The 18,574-nt window shown below is 39.4% G+C and overlaps 1 protein-coding gene across 2 annotated transcripts; it reads right to left on the reverse strand.

Annotated features, from left to right (window-relative positions):
- Positions 1 to 31: 31 nt before the first annotated feature.
- rabep2 (rabaptin, RAB GTPase binding effector protein 2) lies at positions 32 to 16,629 on the reverse strand. 2 transcript variants are annotated; one of them, XM_088320786.1, is made up of 12 exons: positions 16,388 to 16,629; positions 13,654 to 13,809; positions 10,134 to 10,192; positions 9,723 to 10,055; positions 8,504 to 8,599; positions 8,308 to 8,406; positions 8,165 to 8,239; positions 3,763 to 3,841; positions 3,635 to 3,646; positions 3,358 to 3,512; positions 1,551 to 1,667; positions 32 to 958 (listed from the first exon to the last, which is right to left on the reverse strand). In XM_088320786.1, exons 1-12 carry the CDS (start codon positions 16,431 to 16,433, stop codon positions 854 to 856), a joined length of 1,332 nt encoding a protein of 443 aa, XP_088176912.1. In that variant the 5' UTR covers positions 16,434 to 16,629; the 3' UTR covers positions 32 to 853. The 2 variants fall into 2 exon arrangements, with proteins under 2 accessions (XP_088176912.1, XP_088176834.1); XM_088320708.1 differs by having other exon boundaries at positions 8,135 to 8,239.
- Between the last annotated feature and the right edge of the window lie 1,945 nt (positions 16,630 to 18,574).

The raw sequence follows: 18,574 nt of genomic DNA on the forward strand, positions 1-18,574 counted from the left end.
CTTTGTATCGACAACAAAAAAGTACACCATGTAAAAATTCACAAGAATCGTTTATTGCTGCTCATTGTTTGTATCCAGTCAAAATGTGTATTAGATTTCAGTTTAGTATTCAAGCTGATATTTGCTTCAAATAGTGTTTTTGACAAACAGATATGGAAAAAAAAACACATTTTTCACTTGACCTTGTGTGCTTTGCAAAAACACAGCACGAATTTTTAAAGATTAACAATAAGCATGTGAGCTAGGACAATCATTTGCTGTAAATAAGAAATACATTTTCAATTCATTTTGGCTGAAAGGATAAGTTGACGATACAAGGTTTTGACAGACCCAGAAGAAAATAATGACATTGCATGATTTTTGCAAAAACGGAAGAAAAATGGTTGCAAAGTGTTGACATCCCCTTCAAAAGTGCACATTGTTATTACCACTTGTTAGAGTCCACATTCTTTTTTTCTTCCATCTACTTCACAAATAAACAGAACCAATATGTAGTGGTGTAATAGATTAGTGAAAATATAGACTTTGGCTTTTAAAATATTATGCTGGTGTTGTGTGCTAGATAAGCAGAATTGGTCTAGTTGGGACTTCTTTTTACATCAAACTAACATTAGCTTTCCAGTGCTCCTAAGACAAACTTTTTGAGGTTTCATTTAAAAATAAAAATTGGCTATCGTCCCCCATTATAGTTCATAGAAAAATACATGCACATGTAAGAGGAACCCAAAGCAGTACTTTGACTTGTGGTTTAAGTGGAAAAAGAAAGTGGTCATTCTCTTGGTCACTTGAACGCGCCATTGCTGTGTTCTCCTCCAACGCCATTGGTCCTTATTTTGGCTTGGTTAGTGCTTAATTAGTAGACGTCTGCAAGCGAAGAATCGTCTTCACCGAGTCCCTCCTCCAGAATCGCCCTGACTTGTTCAAGAGATTCTGCCTGCCGTATTAACTCCACTTTCACCTGGTAGGGCAGAGAGCAGTGTCAGGAATTGCGCCGATTGTGACTTTGTTAAAATTCTGGTGCAGTTTTCCGGTGTTCTGTTTGAATGTGTAAGTTAGGACACACAAAACAACTACTTGGGTTGTTTTGGGTTTGCCAGAGCATTTAAGGTTTGTCAATTACCTCTAAACCAGGGGTGTCAAATAAGCGGTCCGCAGCCTGCTAAGGGTTTGAAATATGTGTGCTGCAGGTTGAAATATGTCCACTTGATGTTGCCAAAGGCAGGTGCCTCTCACAAAGTCTCAGTCTCTCTCCCTCTCTCTTTTTTTTTTCTTTCTCTTAAATCTAAAGGTCTGGACCCGATAGTTTGTTCTATCGTGTGGCCCCAGAGATAAAATAAGTTTGAGACCCCCGCTCTAAACAATGATCTCAAAGGTAAACTATTGCTCTGCCCATTTAATATGAAAATTTGTCGTACGTCTAGTGAGAAAAAGGTGATTCCGTGTGCCCCTCCCCATCACTCTCAAAACCTCCAGTCGTGCTGCAAAACAACGTTGTCCTCTGCATCATTTGAGGCGCCCATCCCGCCTCCAACTTCAATTCATTTTTTTACCTGCAGCGACTGAGAAAGCTGGACAAAATCTCTCTGGACAGTCTGGCTGGTGTCAAGCTGAGAGCGAAGGCTGATCACTTGGCTGCGCAGCTCCAGACACTGTTCATGCAAGGCCGCCTGCAAGCAACAAAAAAAGTCTTTTTCAAATTTCCCAGAGATAGTTCAGATACAATACACGCAAAATACTTTTTCCTCTATGCAATGATGTGTTTGTAAGGTTACATTCCATAGAAGACTGTTTCCAATTGTAGCTTTTTATTAGCTTGATTTTATTTTTTTACAACACAACAATATTCAAAAAATAGGTAGAAGTGCAGTAACTCACTGATTAATCAAATTGTTCTCAATTAACACAAATTTTATACTTTAGTACACAATTAAAATATAAGGAAACAACATGAGTTATTTTGAACTTGCAAGAACAGGAGAGGACTGTAGAAGATAACCCTCACAATACTAAATTCCAAATTTGTTCTAAAAGCCTTCCCCAAGCCTTTTCTATTTATGAAATCTTCTAGGTTACAAAAAGAAGGTAATGAATTATGAGGGAATCCTATGCGATCACCTTTGCAAGTGACTACACTGCCACAAAGAAATTTCCCTAACCTTTTCCAACCAATGACTCTACCGACACAAGGAAAGACTAACAATCCGTCACACAATAGCAAGACACACTAAGACCCCTTCATCTACATAGAGTGACCAGACTCTGCAGCTGTATAATAAAGATTTGAACCCCTAAAGTGATCATTTGTAATCAAAAGATTAATTGGTTGCCTATGTATGTCGTTACGATTCATGCAAGATTTATTTTGATGCCTGTCCTAATAAAATTTCCCTGACTAATCAATCAGTCTATTGGTGAACTTTAATTTGAAAAGCATCAACAGGAAACTGCGATCAGTCACAGGACATGCCTCTGGTGACAAAAGACCTCATCAGCATTTGCAAGGAGTAGGCAGGAACACTCCTGCTTACAGGACAGCGGCTCAAAGGGGGGCCCCTAGCTGGGCTTTGCCCCCTTGGACAATAGGGACAAAGAAAGCCAAAGCCCAGCAAGGAAGCCTGGCACAATCCAACCACGAGGCTGGGATGGTCCATGGTTCTTTCTCTCCCTCTCGATTGGCTGACAGCAGGAAGAGGTCTACATGGGGGAAAAAAGTCGTTTTCTCCATGTGGGACCCTTTCACCACGTGATACTTTGTCCGGTAAAAAGGTAACACGAGGAAAATTTAATTCAACAGACTGTTTTTGGTGCTGGGCAGAAATATTTTTCATTCTGACACGCAATGAAGTATTTCCTGATCATTGAAATTAGTTGATTATCTTAAAATCGGCCTTATTAATGAGTACTTCCAACAACTACAATACCAGAACAGAGCGATATGATAATACAATTTAAAACTGAATGTCCTAAAATCCCAAAAAGATATTTCAGCACTGAGTGTCGAAGCGGGTCAAGCAGGCAAGAAGTTGGTTTGGCTGTACTGATCAACTGCGTGAGATTATCAAGGGGTAAAATCACAAAAACAGGAAAAATTAATCACCAAACACCCGCCATCCCACACATCTTTTACAACTTCCAAATCTTTGACACATGATGAATTTACACAATGCTCATTGCTTATCTCTTTAGAATAATGCTCTTCTCTGAAATATAATCCAACTAGGGGGGCAATGATGTTTTGAGAAACGATCATAGATTTAGAAACATTGAGCTCCTTTAGGGATAAAACAATGAATATCAGCAGACTCATCCAATACTAGAATAGTCTTTTTCTGCAGTATTAATTAGAAGCTGACTCACGTTGTCACTTTTAAGTACTTTGTTATTGCCCTGAACATGAGCGAGTGCCACCCTCAGGGCTTCGAGTTCAGCGCGGCAGGCTGACAGATTGTCCTGGATCTGGTCCTTCTGGGCCAGGATCCTCTCAGTCTCCGTTTTCAAACTGGAAAACTGCACTGTGGGGTGCGACATCAATAAACTCCGGTTCATAGGTGACAATTTCATCTTCTAAAATTCACCAGTGTAGTAAAATAACAAAGGAATCCTATTTAAATTCAATTATACTTTGTACTCTCACCTTCTAGGACTTCTGAAGTGGGTCCATGTACGAGCAGATAAAAGACAAAGAATTCAAACTGTGTTAGTCAAGTGGAAATGAACCCTCCACATGCATATCAAAAAAAGAATAATAATCCTATTACAGACCGTTCTCCTCTGCTCGAATTTCTAGCTGCTCCCTGAGGTTGACAATCTGGATTCGGAGGCGCTCTTCACAGTGCGCGGCCTGTCAGATGAAAGTGCAACAGTAAACTCCCACACCTCTTAGGATGTTTGGACTACAGTAAATTGTAAACCTCCAAAATTATTTGAACATAGCACACTATTAGTTTCACTCGTTTTCTTTTGTAGGGAATACATTGAGTGTGTGTATTTCTTGCTCAAGTACCTTCAGAACCATGATAAAAAAACGGTCTTGGCTAACAGATGCTTTTTTCATCATTTGAAAGAGATGCAGGTCTGTGTCGTGACTCTTGGAGGTCACCGACTTCGAACGCTTTTTTGAGATCCTGAATGAACCAGTGATAGGCAAAATCCATGAAGTAGAAACAGCTATATTTTCTCTAATTATTATGCAATATTCTACATTGCACTGAAATCCATGAACAAGATCCTTTTACAGGCACAAGCATCAATCCATCAATCATCTGCACCGCTTATCCTCAGCAGGGTGGCGGGGTACTGGAGCCCATCCCAGCCATCTTCGGGCAGTGGGCAGGGGACACCCTGAACTGGTTGCCAGCCAGTCGCAGGGCTCACAAAGACATACAACTCACTTGCTCATCCACACTTCAGGACAATTCGGACCGGCCAATTAACCTGACATGCATGTTTTTGGAATGTGGGAGGAAACCGGAGAGCCCGGAAGAAACCCACGTGAGCACGGGGAGAAAATGCAAACTCCACACAGGAAAGCTGGTAGCTGAATTTGATCCCATGACCTCAGAACTGTGCCACGGACGCGCTAACCACTCTGCCGCCTTGCCACCCGGCACAAGCATTCGTTCAACAAATAAAAGGACTGTATACGGAGTTTGATCACGCGTCTTCTGCTGCTGCTGGTAACCATGGAAACCAGTACTGTTTCATGTGGGGAAGCAAACCCCTACCCAAAAAAAAGGCCTGGAGAGTGATGGGCGCCACTTGGCTGTACCTGCCCAAGACACACCACAGGAAGTGGGGCCTCGACAACCCTGGTGGTAAAGGGATCCGTGATACTGTTAAGGTGGATTCATTTTGTACCAATAACCGCTGTTTAGCGAATCAGAATGCAGAACACAACATGCGATGCAAATTTCGTGAAGTAGTAAAACCATGAAAAGTAAATCACGTTATAACGGGATCACTGTAATAAAAGAGGTGCCCCGTTTCAGTTTTTTCTTAATTAGGGTATATATTTGCATGCAATCCAAATTTAGAACTATAAAATGAAGCACTAAAATCAGGGGGTCAGCTTATATGCGCATATTTTGTTGCATGCACCAGTAGAACACCATAGGCAGGGGGGCGTTGTCATTTAGAGGAACAACAAACCAAACAGGAAACACGGTGCCCGAATAAAAATAAAATGTCTGTCCGATTCTACTTCAAGCTAAATGTGATAAAGGCCACTAAAGAAATGAGTAACCCGGAAACAGCAAGAAAGTTAGGCGTAGATCAGGGGTGGCAAACACACGGCCTGCGGGCCGGATTAGGCCCGCTAAGGTATTGAATCCGGCCCGAGAGACAACGCTCAGAGAAGCGCAAGAGAAAAATGAGCTGCAGGTTGAAATATGTCCACTTGCCAAAGCCAGGTGCCTCCCACGAACGCTGTACTTGTATTTTTTTCTTTCTTTCTCTCTCTCTTCCTCCCTTTGTCTCTCACTCTCTCTTTCACTCTCTGTCTCTCCTTTTTTTCCTTTCTTTGTTCCCCTTGGTCTCTTTCTCTCTGTGTCTTGTTACCTTCTTTTGCTCTCTCTTGCTTTTTTTCCCCTCTCTCTCTCTTTCTCTCTCTCTCTCTCTCTCTTATTTCTTTCTCTCTTATCAACTAGTCCGGCCCCCGAGAGAATGTTTGTACTATCGTGTGTCCCCCCCGCTCCGAGTTAAAATGAGGTTGACATCCCTGGCGTAGATGAAAGCTTTCTCAGACGATGGTAAAAGGATATATCCCTAGAAATTTCACTCAAGGACATTTGTGCAAACAGAAGTTATAACCATTGACAGTACCCAGAGATCTTCAAGTGTTTTGAAGCCCTTAGACCTGGGGTGTCAACCCATTTTAGCTCAGGGGTCACATGCTGGCAAAAAAACACTCTCACAGGAGCCGGACAAGTAAATAAATGGGATGTGCTATAGCTGTAAGTATGAAAAAATGATCCGGTCTGCAGGCCATATTTTTCACACCCCTGTGGTTGACTACATGAATATGGAGTGTCTCGGGTAAGCGTTGCATTTAAAGGCTCACAAAGCTGCACAAACCAACATATAAAGGGTACACTGCTTCCACAGGTACCGTATTTTCCGCACTATAAGGCGCACATAAAATCAGATTATTTTTTTTAAAAAGCTATGCGTCTTATAATCCGGTGCGCCTTGTATATGGATCAATATTGAATTGCAAGGTCTCGCAACTAAGAGAAGCAGTAACCGTCTCCATTTTTTGCGTAGAAGAAGTGCGCTGTGCATACTGGGAAATATTAAACAACGATTCTCTTTTATTTGTGCGTTTGTATAAAGACCCTGAAATGGCTCCTATTAAGAGACACGCTTACAACGCAGAGTTTAAACTCAAGGCGATCAGTCACGCAGTAAAACACGGAATTAGAGCAGCAGCGAGAGAGTTTAACATTAATGAATCGATGGTGCGGAAGTGGAGGAAGCATGAGGCTAAGCTGCGCCAAGTAATGAAGACTAAACAAAGTTTCCGTGGCAATAAAGCGGGATGGCCACAGTTAGAGGACACACTTGAACAGCGCTGGCACGGGAACTTAACATTAAAGAATTCAGAGGTGGTCCTACTTGGTGTGTGTTTACGTTTTACATTTTACAGTTATTATGTTATTGCTTTATTGTTATCGTTTTGCACATTACGAGTGTCACTATAATGCGATTGCACTAATGTTTAATTTACCATAATAGTATCAGACGGTTTTTTGCGTGTTGACTAAATGGAGGAAAAGTAAAATGTTATGCCTTGCTGTTGTTCAAAGATGTTAAAGAGGTGTCACGAAAATGCTTTACCTCAGAGAAAACAATAAAACAGCTGTTTATTCATTTTGGGAGTGAATGGAGTTGTGGAAAGCTAGTTTGTTATCTATTAATAAAGTTTGACTGACCTGCTGACTGTTGTTGACATTCCCTTTAGCGCGGCACCATCTAATGGTTGCATAACGTAACTACATCCTCTACTGTAGTCAAGTTAAGTCACATTTATTTATATAGCCCTTAATCACAAAAATGTCTCGAAGGACTGCACAGGATTACAATTACAAAATTGCACAATTATCTGATCTTAAACCAGCATGCCCTTATAGCGCCTTATAAGTCAAGATGGCGGCGCGTTGTGCAGACGCTGCGGCTCGGGCTCCAGTTCGTCTTTTGTTTTTCAGTGTCCCCTGATCCCTCATATTTTCCCTTCGACTCCCTTTGCATTTACAATAATATCCACTACATCCCGAGGGATATACAGAGACCACCGGATCTCCCTGGAAGATTTGCCCTCCTGCCGACAATGACAACGACGGAGCAAAGGCTGAGCTAAGCTAAGAAGGCGACCACACAGAACAGCGCTCCCAAGCATGTTCAACCAACGCCAGATCCATCGTCCACAATGAGTGAATTGAGCTGCGGATCGCCACCAACAACGTCCGGAATTGGAATTGGAGGACTCTTTTTTTGCCATCACGGAGTCTTGGCTTTCCCAACGCCGCATTACATCACCGGCTCGAACGAGACGAAGACTCCGGTAAAAACAGGGGTTGGAGACTACGCGCTACAATAATAGCGGAACCATTGACACACACTGTTCCCTTGATATGGAGTTTCTAGCTATGTACCGGGAGAGTTAACTGTGGTCTTTGTGTTTGCTGTATACTTTCCACCGCTAACAGTTTCACCGGATGCTAACGTTAGCATAGCGCTAAATCTCCTGCCCGCTGCTATCATTAAACAGCAGCATGCACACCCCAACAGAGCTTTATTGTCGACGGCGACTTATGGACTGTACTCCCAAATCCATTCAATTGTGGACTGAGCAATTCGGAAAAACACTGGACTATGTGTAATGTAAGATCTAACATTCGGTTGTGTCCGGCTAAGCTGTTTGACCCTCACATTCCCCCCCCCCCCCCCCCCCCCCCCCCCCAAGCCCCCCCCCCCCCCCCCAGCCCCCATCATATTATGTGATTATTTAAAGCAGTTTATGAGGTTGGCCTATATGCAAACACATACGTTAATGATTTCCTTCGTGTCTTCCATAAGAAATGTGAATAAATGTTTGCACATGGTATCTACATCACTGTTGTTTAGGGGAGGCTAGCACCTGCCGCGATGCTGGAAGCGATGAGGTTACCTCATCCTCCACTGTCTCCCCTTTCAGCCTGGAAAGCTCGCTGCACACTTTCCTCTGGGACAGCGAAAGTTCCGACTGGATTAGAAAGGCAAGAGCGGATGAGAACGAATATTAAACCACATGAGTTCCACATTGTAACTCACCAGTCTACTCTGGACTGTGTTTTGTGACTGGCAGAGGGATTTCTGTAATTCCTGGAGAAGGGCCTCTGATGACTGGACCTGTGACTGGAGGACGGATACCTGCACATGTTCACGCATACCAAAATGCACAAAGATGTCATTCATGCGGATAATGATTGCTACTTTTAATGCGTATATTTTACAGCTTATGCTGTACCTGTTTGTGTGTGTGCTTGGTCTGTGTGTCCAGTTCTTTCTCTAGTTCCTCCTTAGCTTCTGTGAGTCGACTCACCTCCGATCTCAACTCTGATGACTGCCCAATGGAAAAAATACGATTTGAAATTTCAAACACAAGAAAATGGGTTTCAATGACTCTAGTGCAGGACCAGGTAAGTTAAGTAGAATGGAATACCACCCACCATTAGGTTAGCTTAGCATTTTAAGACATTCAGGGGGTGGTGAAAAATACTGTGAAAATGAAAAGAAATTATAAAATGAAAATCTTTCTGAATCTTTGTCATAAAAGGTGCTTACAATTTCCTAAAAATATGACATACTTTTAATTAAAAATGTCATTGTTTGCACATGGATGAATTTATTTTTAAAGTTTTAAAACTTCACACAACCATAGACTATGTTACACGTGATCCAATTTGATTTAAGTGTAAAAAATTCAAATGATAAAAATCACATTTTATGTCTTGATTAGAATAAGAATTGAAATTAGAATCAGAATTGTCTTTATTGAAGTTGAATACAACATGGTGAAGATTGTTTACAACAAGATTAAACATGGCACCATGAAGCCCACTCCCAAAAAAATAGTCATATGTCATGTATTTTTCATACATAAGGCCAGAGGATCCTGAAGGAGAATATCCGGCTATCAGTTCTTGCCCTCTAACTCAAGCCCTCTTGGATCGTGCCGCAGGACAACGAACCAAAACACACTAGCAAGTCCACCTCTGAGTGGCTCAAAAAAATTAATTAAGGTTCTTGAGTGGCCCAGTCAAAGTCCGGATTTAAATTCAATTGTGATGCTTTTGACCTTAAACGGGCAGTTCTTGCTAGACAACCCTCAAATATGGCAGATTTGAAACAATTTTACAAAGAAAAGCGGGCCAAAATTCCTCCACAACGTTGTGAAAGACTCATGACCAATTATCGTAAACGTTTGATTTCTGTTCTGGCTTTCAAAGGTGGCCCAACTCGCTATTATTAGGTTCACAGGGCAATTACTTTCACGTAGGCTTTGATTTTATATGTGCCCTAAAAAACAGAATCAACATTTCAAAACCGCATTTTGTATTTCTCCGTGTTGTCTCTGTGTGATATTAAAATTGGTTTGATGATCTGAAACCTTGGTAATAAATTATCAAAAACACAGAAATAAGGAAGGAAGCAAATACTGTTGAAGTTAAAATACTAAATCCCACCTGAGCATTGAGTGAATCCCAGTCGCTGTGTGTGACCAGCCGGTGGCCTGCTGGTGGCAAGTAGATGGCCTCTGGCACCAGAGTGCCCGTTGACACCAGAGAGTCTGTGTCCTCCTGAGTGTTGAGCTTCCGAGGTAGGGAAGGTGTGTCGATGGAGAACGAAGACAACGAGGCCGAATCGCAGTTACGCAAGGAGAAATAACCTTCTGTAGAAACGGGCGGACCTTCTCCGTCCGGTACAAGTTCGGGTTCTACTGGTTGGAAGTGAGTCCTTTCTGGTGATGTCTGAACGTCATTGGTGGTGTCTTCTGGGTCCAATTTCTTTCCACTCCCCTATTGGTTGAAGAACAAGAAATAGTAGCATTCAGTCAGACAAAGATTCAAATAAAACAGTGGGAGTAAGTCATCAACCTGCGTTCTTCTCCCCTCAAGTAGTGCAGCTATTCTTGCCTCGTACTGCGCGGCTGTCTCTGTGAAGAAATCATCAAATAAACACATTTTTCAATCTACTTTGTGTACCGTGTTCCCACTCTCTATATTGGAAGGTAAATGACAATATGGCATTTTTGCCGCACCAGATTATATAGCGCATCCCCAAAATAGTCTTTTGTCAATTTTTGTATACATGAGCGCGTACCAGACTATAAAGGCGCATGAAATTGACACTATAGTAAGACTTCCATGTGTAAGGGTGCATATAAAGTAATGCAATATGCCACTGACTTAAACATTGTATGCAATTGCATTTGAACCAGAGTAGTGATGGTGAGAGCGCCGACACATTTATTACATGGCGGCGCGACTATACGCAGCGGCTTGTGTCTCTCCAGTAAACTTGCACACCTAGGACTCTCTCCCTCCATCTGCCACTGGATAATGGACTTCCTCTCCAACCGCCCACAGTCGGTGAAACTCGGTACCCACGTCTCTCCCACCCTAACACTGAACACTGGCTCCCCCCAAGGTTGTGCACTGAGCCCCCTGCTTTTCACCCTCTACAGCTCCGACTGCTCACCGACCCACCCCACAAACACTATCATTAAGATCGCTGACGATACCACCTTGATCGGCCTCATCTCTGAAGGGGACGAGGCGGCATACAGGGATGAGGTTGAGTCACTTTCAACGTGGTGTTCGGAAAACCACCTCATATTGAACACTACAAAAACAAAAGAACTGATTCTGGATTTCAGAAGGAATGGCAGGAATCCAGCATCACTCATCATAAAAGGAGACTGTGTAGAGAGAGTCCACTCGTTCAAATTCCTGGGCGTGCACATCTCCGACGACCTCTCCTGGTCTGCAAACACCAGAGCGGTGGTAGGGAAGGCCCAGCAGCGACTGCACTTCCTGAGATTGCTCAGGAAAAATAACCTAAAACAGCAGCTGCAGGTGTCCTTCTACAAAGCCACAGTGGAGAGCATCCTAACATACTGCATCACGGTGTGGTATGCTGGGTGCACAGCAGCAGACAGGAAAAAGCTCCAGAGGATCATCAAAACAGCCCAGAGAATCGTCGGCTGCTCTCTGCCCAGTCTGGAGGACATTGCCTGCTCTCGCTACCTCAGCAGAGCAGAAAACATCATCAAGGACTTTTCTCACCCCGGCCACCATCTCTTCGACCTGCTGCCTTCCGGCAAGCGCTACAGGTCACACAAAGCAAAAACGAACAGACTCAGAGACAGTTTCTTCCCCACAGCCATTACCACCCTAAACAGACACCGCACAAAAAACTGAAAACTGTTGCAAAAAAACTACCTCACAAGTATGTAAAATGGTACTCACGTACATGCTGTCTGCACTATGTTTGTTCACTGCTCAAACAGACACCGCACAAAAAAAACAACCTGAAAACTCGTGCCAACACTACCTCATACGAATATAATGTTACTCATGTCTTGTTCTTGCACATGTCGACTGCACTACGTTTAATGCTCAAATTGCACAATGTCTGACCATTTCCTGTTTCATGCTGACTATTTTGCACTATGATGACTTTGCACCAAATGCAATATTGCACAACCGTTACGATACCAACGTTATCACGACAACCCTGTATGAAACATCCCACATGCCGACATTTCTTGTGTAAATACCATGTAAATTATAACTATAGCCTTATCCCCCTTGTCTTATAACATTATCTTCTCTGTTCCTTTATCTTCTTGCTCATTCCTCACTATGAATGTGTAAAACTGGAGTGTCATGCCCAATTTCGTTGTCACAATATGTTAGCCCATTTGTAGCAATGACAATAAAGGTATATTCTATTCTCTATTCTATTCTATCTAGACCACCAGTGGTACAGATGCCATACGAAATTGCATTAAGCTTATTCCATCTTTACTCACATTTTTACTCACGTGCCACAACACTGATTTACCTTGTGCTTTCTGATAGGTTAAACAGTCTCTCCAATTCATCACCTGTGCGTTAATAATCTCAGTTGAATATTGTTAACAAAAACTTAATTAGAATTTATACCTCAAATGATGCACCCCACGTTTAAGACCAAAAGTATACCGTTGTTAGTTTTTGAACAATTCACACCCTTATTCAAGTACTTTTTATAATTCTTTCTTTAATTTGTTCAAATATTGGCACAAGGTTTACCTTACCTCGAAGGCCATCCTTTTTCTCAAACCAGTTGGTTATAATACAATTCATGCATTATCAGCGTTATTTTATGATTTACCATTGAATTGACCATTGAATGGTTCTTTATAATGTGACTGCGTAATTATCCGTAGAGCTCTTTTTTGATAAAATTAATAATGCTTTAGTGTGAGCGGACATGCGTTTCCCCATATTCCCAAACAAGAACTAAGAATGAATACAAAACTTTCTTGCCGGTTCAACAAATCCTTCATTTTATATAATACAGCAATTGGTTCAGCTATTATTTTTACTCTTAGAACATATTTTAGATGTTTTGCTTTCTAGGTCAATTTATGGTCCAAAATGAGTGCCCAAGATTAGCTTTGACTAGAATAGAATTAGGAGTTTCGGTGGGCAAATGCCCACTAAGGCTGCAACAACTAGCCGATAAAAGCAACTAAAGTCGCTTATCAAAAGCATTGGAAACTAATTAGACGATTGACTCCTCGTATTGTGTGATTTATGACCTCTTAAGTATGTTAATTCAATGCAAATAAGAGTGCACACCATTCACATGTCACGTTGAGAGTTGGAGAATCATTTTAGTCATGCAGAGAGCTCTAAAACCATTTTTATATATAAAAAAAAGTTTTGTTTTTTCCAACTCTTTTTTTTTTATTAACCATCATTACAAACAAATTGGCATTAAAGTTTCAACTTTTTAATTTGCAAGGGAACAGAAAGTGCTGCAAAAGTACAGCAAAAATACAAACAGAAAACAAGTAAATAAAATATAGGAAAAAGACAATAATAATAATGACAAGTTTAACTCTACACAAGGTCAGATTCTTGAATGTTATATATATATATATATATCATTTTCATACTGGGAATATTTATCATATTCAAAGATTTACCTCCCCCCCAAAAAAATGTTGACAAAGTTTTAAAAGTGGGTTTATATTTCATGTTTTTTTTGTGGATAAAAAAACATAAAATAAAATGAAATTCATAGTTCTTTCTTTTTTGTTTGTATGATAAGTTCAAATACAATATGATTGAAGTTAATTGAAAAACACGTTTTTTTTAATTGTTTTACATTATAGAATATTCACTTTTGAGCACTATTTTTCCATTAATCCTTAAACTTCAATTTTTTTAATAAAGTGGATGCCCACTAATTAAATTTGGGAACGAGAAAGGGTGTGTTGTCTACTTTTTTTAACCTAGAAGCATTTGAGAACGTGACACATATATTAACTATGTTGGTTTTCTCTATCAAAACCTTTATGTGTGCATACAATGTACTTATGCCAGTTCAACATGCACTGACCCCGCAGAGCCTCCTGAAGGGACTGGATCTCTTGATCGCATTGTTTTTGCAGCTCTGCCAGTTCCTCCCGTTTGCTCAGTTCACAGATGGTAGCCACACCCTGCCAATGTTCAACCTGTGCACGACACTCCAGCAGTTGGGCCTGAAGGATGGCTTCTGTAAAGTGAGATACAGGCGCTTAGGTTCTCTGAGGGTTCATGTAAATCATGAATAAAATGGGAATCGAGTAACACAGGCACAAAGACAATTGGTTTGTGCAAACTCTGGGAAATTTAACCTTGTTTTTAGCTCTTCGAGGGGAAAGACTTTCCCATGAGCGGTTGAGAATGCATAGAAATGGGCAAAAATTGTCAGAGTCTGTAATTAAACTAGCATGCATGTTTTTTGACTGACACTGAAAAAAATATGTTGAATTCACTCATATGTTTTTGGTCAAGTGGTTGCATTCAATAAAATAATAGGGATTATGCATTAATTACAAGTATTTGTAAAACTGCCTTAAAAATATACATCACAATTCAAAAATAATTATAAATGTTTGTAAAACCAGCCTAAAAATATATTTCAGGATTTAAGTAATTATACGTTTTCAATCCACTTGAAAAACTATGGGTAAGACACCAGTCCGATCAAAAAAGGAAAAATAGTGAATATTAGAACTTGGTAAACATTGAAATAAATAATGATTAAAAATAAATAAAGTTAAAAAAAAAATACATTAAATGTGAATATCATGCTTATATACAAAAAGACATACAGTGCAACAAGAATTACTGGTAATTTGTATTCTTTTTTTTACTAGTGTTAATTTAAGGGTTCATGTTTGTAGTTTTTGAACATTCCACCATTACACTCCGGGAAAACTCAGAGAATCAGTGAACAAAGAATATGTTTCCTAATTAAGATTACCTTGATGATAAATAATACTGTTTTAATAATCAGCATTATTGATTGTTTTTTTTTTTCACTGTTAGTTTTCTAGTCTGATAAATACAAAATGAATCAAAAGGATTGTCCACTGATAAGCCATGATCCATAAGGGTCCTTTTAATATTGCCCGTAAAGTGTCAGAACATGCATGTTACTACAAAATAACAGGTAAAATTACTTTTATCGTCTAATGTGAAATTAAAACATAACTAAGACCGATATAAATGTAACGCAGAGCTGACCTACACTGAAAATATTTCAGAAGGGGTAAAGATTATTTCTTGATTTTGATTTTTTTTTCCCCTAGAATATAAAAGCACAATTTCTAGGTTGATAGTACGGTAGTTCTTGGAGAATGTTCTAACTTCAAAAGGAAAGTAACTGCAAACAATCAAATTGCAATCATTTAAAAAGGTATCAAACAAATTTTGTATTAAGATAACGGTTTAATATTAGGAACTGTGCTCGTTTCACTAAACATATCCATATTTAGCTATACAGCTAGTATGAACAGCCAAGTGAGGTGAACTAAGAAAAAAGATTATCCCTACTGAGAAGTCTTTATTGATGCTAATCACTTTATTTTTGGAAAAAACATTGCATCAACCCCTAAGAAAGACTTGTAATTGTGATATTAGTGTTATGTAAACTGTTATGAATAAGGGGCGGCAGTAGCTCAGGAGGTAGAGCACTCGTCTTGGGATCAAGGGATCCCAGTTTGAATCCCGGCTCGTCCGTGTTACATGTCGAAGTGTCCTTGGGTAAGACACTGAACCCCTGATACCCCCAATAAGCAGGTTAGCGCCTTACATGGCTGCAAGACCGCTATTGGGTGTTGTAAGTGTTTTGGGAAGTCATTGACTTGAAAAGCGCTATATAAATGCAGATCATTTCATTTCAATAAAGTATCTTTTTATCTAGTTATGATCTGTTCTTATGATTGAATAACTTTATTTGGGAACGCGTCTCTTATAAGATTTTGGCTTCAACCTGTCATCCCTTTTTTCTTTCCAGGAGATTTGTTCACTTTGTGATGTGATGTTTGACTGCTAATGAAAAAAAAATATGAGAAAAAAGATAATTTTATAAATTATTCTTGCATTTTACTTTTATTTTTGCAGTGTACATTTTTTTTTAAAGAAATTCAAATAAGTCACATCTAATACTTTTCTATATTTTCTTTTTAAATATTCCCATACCAAAACTAAAATCGAGTTTTTTTTTTTTTTTTTTAAAAAGGTCAGGAACATCCAGGAGACAGCTCAAAAGAGCTAACAGCTAACTGACGATATGTGACGTCATACCATCAAATCCAGCTACATGAAAAACATACCTGACGTAACAAGTTTTTTTCTCCTTGTAATTCAAACAGAATGCAATTGTTTTTCTGATATGATGACTAAGAGGCAGCCATATCGATCAAGCTCCCACCGTTGAAAATTGTGAATATGCTTGATTGCTATTAAGATTTTCGAGAAGGGTTGTTCAAGCCTCACATTGTGTTTGCTGTTAAAACGTCATATTGAAATATATAATTGTGAATGTGCTTGATTGCTGTTGAGATTGTATTGTTTTCTGTTATTAGTGTCAATTTGTTCAAACCCACCGTTGAAAAAAGTAAGATTCAGCAACGTATTGACAGCTAGAGATGCTAAATGCTAACTGTCAAGTTTGTAGCTTCAACAGGTTTTCATCAAGTGCTGTGAAAAGTTGATTTATAATTCAAAATATCAATTCTTATTCACACTGCTTCAATTGGAGACATGTCGCACATCGCTTGAAGTAATTTTTGTTTTATTCCTACCTGGGTCATCTCTCTTTGAGCTCATCCTTTCGTCAGACAACTCCATCAGAAAAGGGAAAATGTCACAACCGAAAACGGACGGACCATGAACTTGCACAAGGCATTTTGAAATTTAAAACATCCCCCAAAAACACTGAGACTGCTGTGGAAATGATCACTGGTACTATTTCAACTTCAGGAAATAACTTTCCCCGGTTTAAACCCTGCGGAAATCGCGTCAACCTCCTTCCTGTCTCCGCCACCATGCGCTCTTTCACCGCCTGGAATTTACACACACACAAAAACTTACATCTCGGAAAAATCATCAAATTAAGACATTACAGTCACACCCTACATTCAAGTTCCTGAAAAATGTCTACATGCCTTTTAATTGCTGATATATGCTTCTTACTTTGAGATATGTAGATAAATTAGTACACTTAATATAATGGTAGATAAAAATGCATTATTACCGTATTCTCCAAGGCATACATAATTACAAGAATCACGCCCCCTTCAAGGCCGTTTTAATTCAAACTTCAGTACGAGCTACCGTATACAATAAATACGGTATATTTTTTTGGTTTGAACAAATTTATTGACACTAAAAACAGAAAACAATCATGACAATCTCAACAGCAATTAAGCACATTCACAATATTATATTCCAATATTACGTTTTTAACAGCAAACACAAAGTGAGGTTTGAACAAACCTTCTCGAAAATCAAACATATTCACAATTTCATTATATAACATCTTTGTTAGTGTCAATAGATCCGTCCAGGCCAAAGTCGATTGTCCTCGGTCTGAACAAATCCACTGACACCAACAGCAGCAAAACACAGCCATCAAGCATATTCACAATTTTTTTTATATCTGACAATATGACGTGACGATATGACGTTTTAACATTTTTTCCTGACATTTTCAACATCAATTAAACAATTTATATATTAGTACAGTGCAACGATTGATCAATCCCCCCAAAATCCCACCACTAGTACAGATAATAGATTTGATATCAGTACATACCTGTCAACCTTTACGGTTTTGCCGTACAAAGTACGCATTTTAAGACGTGTACGACATACGAGAAAATCTGTACAGAAAAACGCAAATTTGTCTATTATGGGTAGCATCCGGTAAACACCGACTATCACGAAACGGCAAATCAATCAGGTCAAATGAGTTCGCCGCGGAAGACTCTGTCTCTGTATCATTTTTTTCCCCGTTGCAAACGAAGCGAGCGGTTTGATGTAGTGAAAGGAAGTCCGTTTCTTTTTAGAGAACCGTCTTTTTCGGCTCAACTCATTAAAGAGAGCTCACAAACGGCTCACTTGCTTTGATGCATTATATTACGAATTATTATGTTGTATAAATAAGTTAAGAAAAAAGGAAGAATAAAATGAGGAAATGAGAAAAGACAGGTTTGTGGTTATCCCTTTAAATCGGTATATTACCAACAATAATTTAATGCAGAAAATGAATTCATAATTTGAATAAGAAAATGTAATATTCTACATTAATATATTTGCATGTATTTTTTCCTTCTACAGTGAACGTCCAAGCTACTTAAATCTGGAACTTTTTTTTATAATAAACCTCATTCATGTTGAGCAACTCAGGATCTCACAACAAAATGTTAATTAACAATATATATGATACAACGAAACACATGTACAATATAGCATGTTAAACTACATAAATAAACAGGTTTGAGAAAAAAAAAATATGGTGTAAGATTATTTTGTAAGGGAAAATACGACAGTTTGTAAGGGCATGGAGCCGTGGAGGTTGACAGGTATGTCAGTATAACATTTTTACTCACGGAGCCAGGAACAAATGTTAAGAGAATAGAGAAAACAGAAAATGTCGAAGAAAAAAACGCAAAAAAGAATGACAAGTGGAAATAACGTTTTGGTGCATTTGTTGATGAATTGGACTTTGGGTTCATTTACATATATCTTACATCAGTGTTTTAGCACCGTGAGGAAAAATAGTATGATTATGAGATCAAACCAAATGGCTTTTCAAATCAAGTCATGATTGTTTGTAAAGCCCTTAATCACAAGAAATCCCAAAGGGCAGCACAGACCACGGATTATTGCAAACCACAGATTATTTGTACTCAATGGTTAGTGGTTGGATTCCGATGCTACCTCGGTTTGATTCCCATTATATACAATGTATATTTCCAACGGTTAAT

Source organism: Urocampus carinirostris, chromosome 1 (genome assembly GCF_059441175.1).
Source record: "Urocampus carinirostris isolate Australia breed hairy pipefish chromosome 1, RoL_Ucar_1.0, whole genome shotgun sequence".
Taxonomy (NCBI): Eukaryota; Metazoa; Chordata; class Actinopteri; order Syngnathiformes; family Syngnathidae; genus Urocampus; species Urocampus carinirostris.

Bases quoted from the DNA above. Each gene is read 5' to 3' on its own strand.
- rabep2 (XM_088320708.1), bottom strand. From the start codon at position 16,433: ATGGAGTTGTCTGACGAAAGGATGAGCTCAAAGAGAGATGACCCAG. The intron at 8,240-8,307 runs GTGAGTTACAAT...TTTCTAATCCAG, and splicing joins ACACAGTCCAGAGTAGACTG to TCGGAACTTTCGCTGTCCCA. The intron at 1,668-3,357 runs GTGAGTCAGCTT...TGTTGCTTGCAG, and splicing joins AAGTACTTAAAAGTGACAAC to GCGGCCTTGCATGAACAGTG.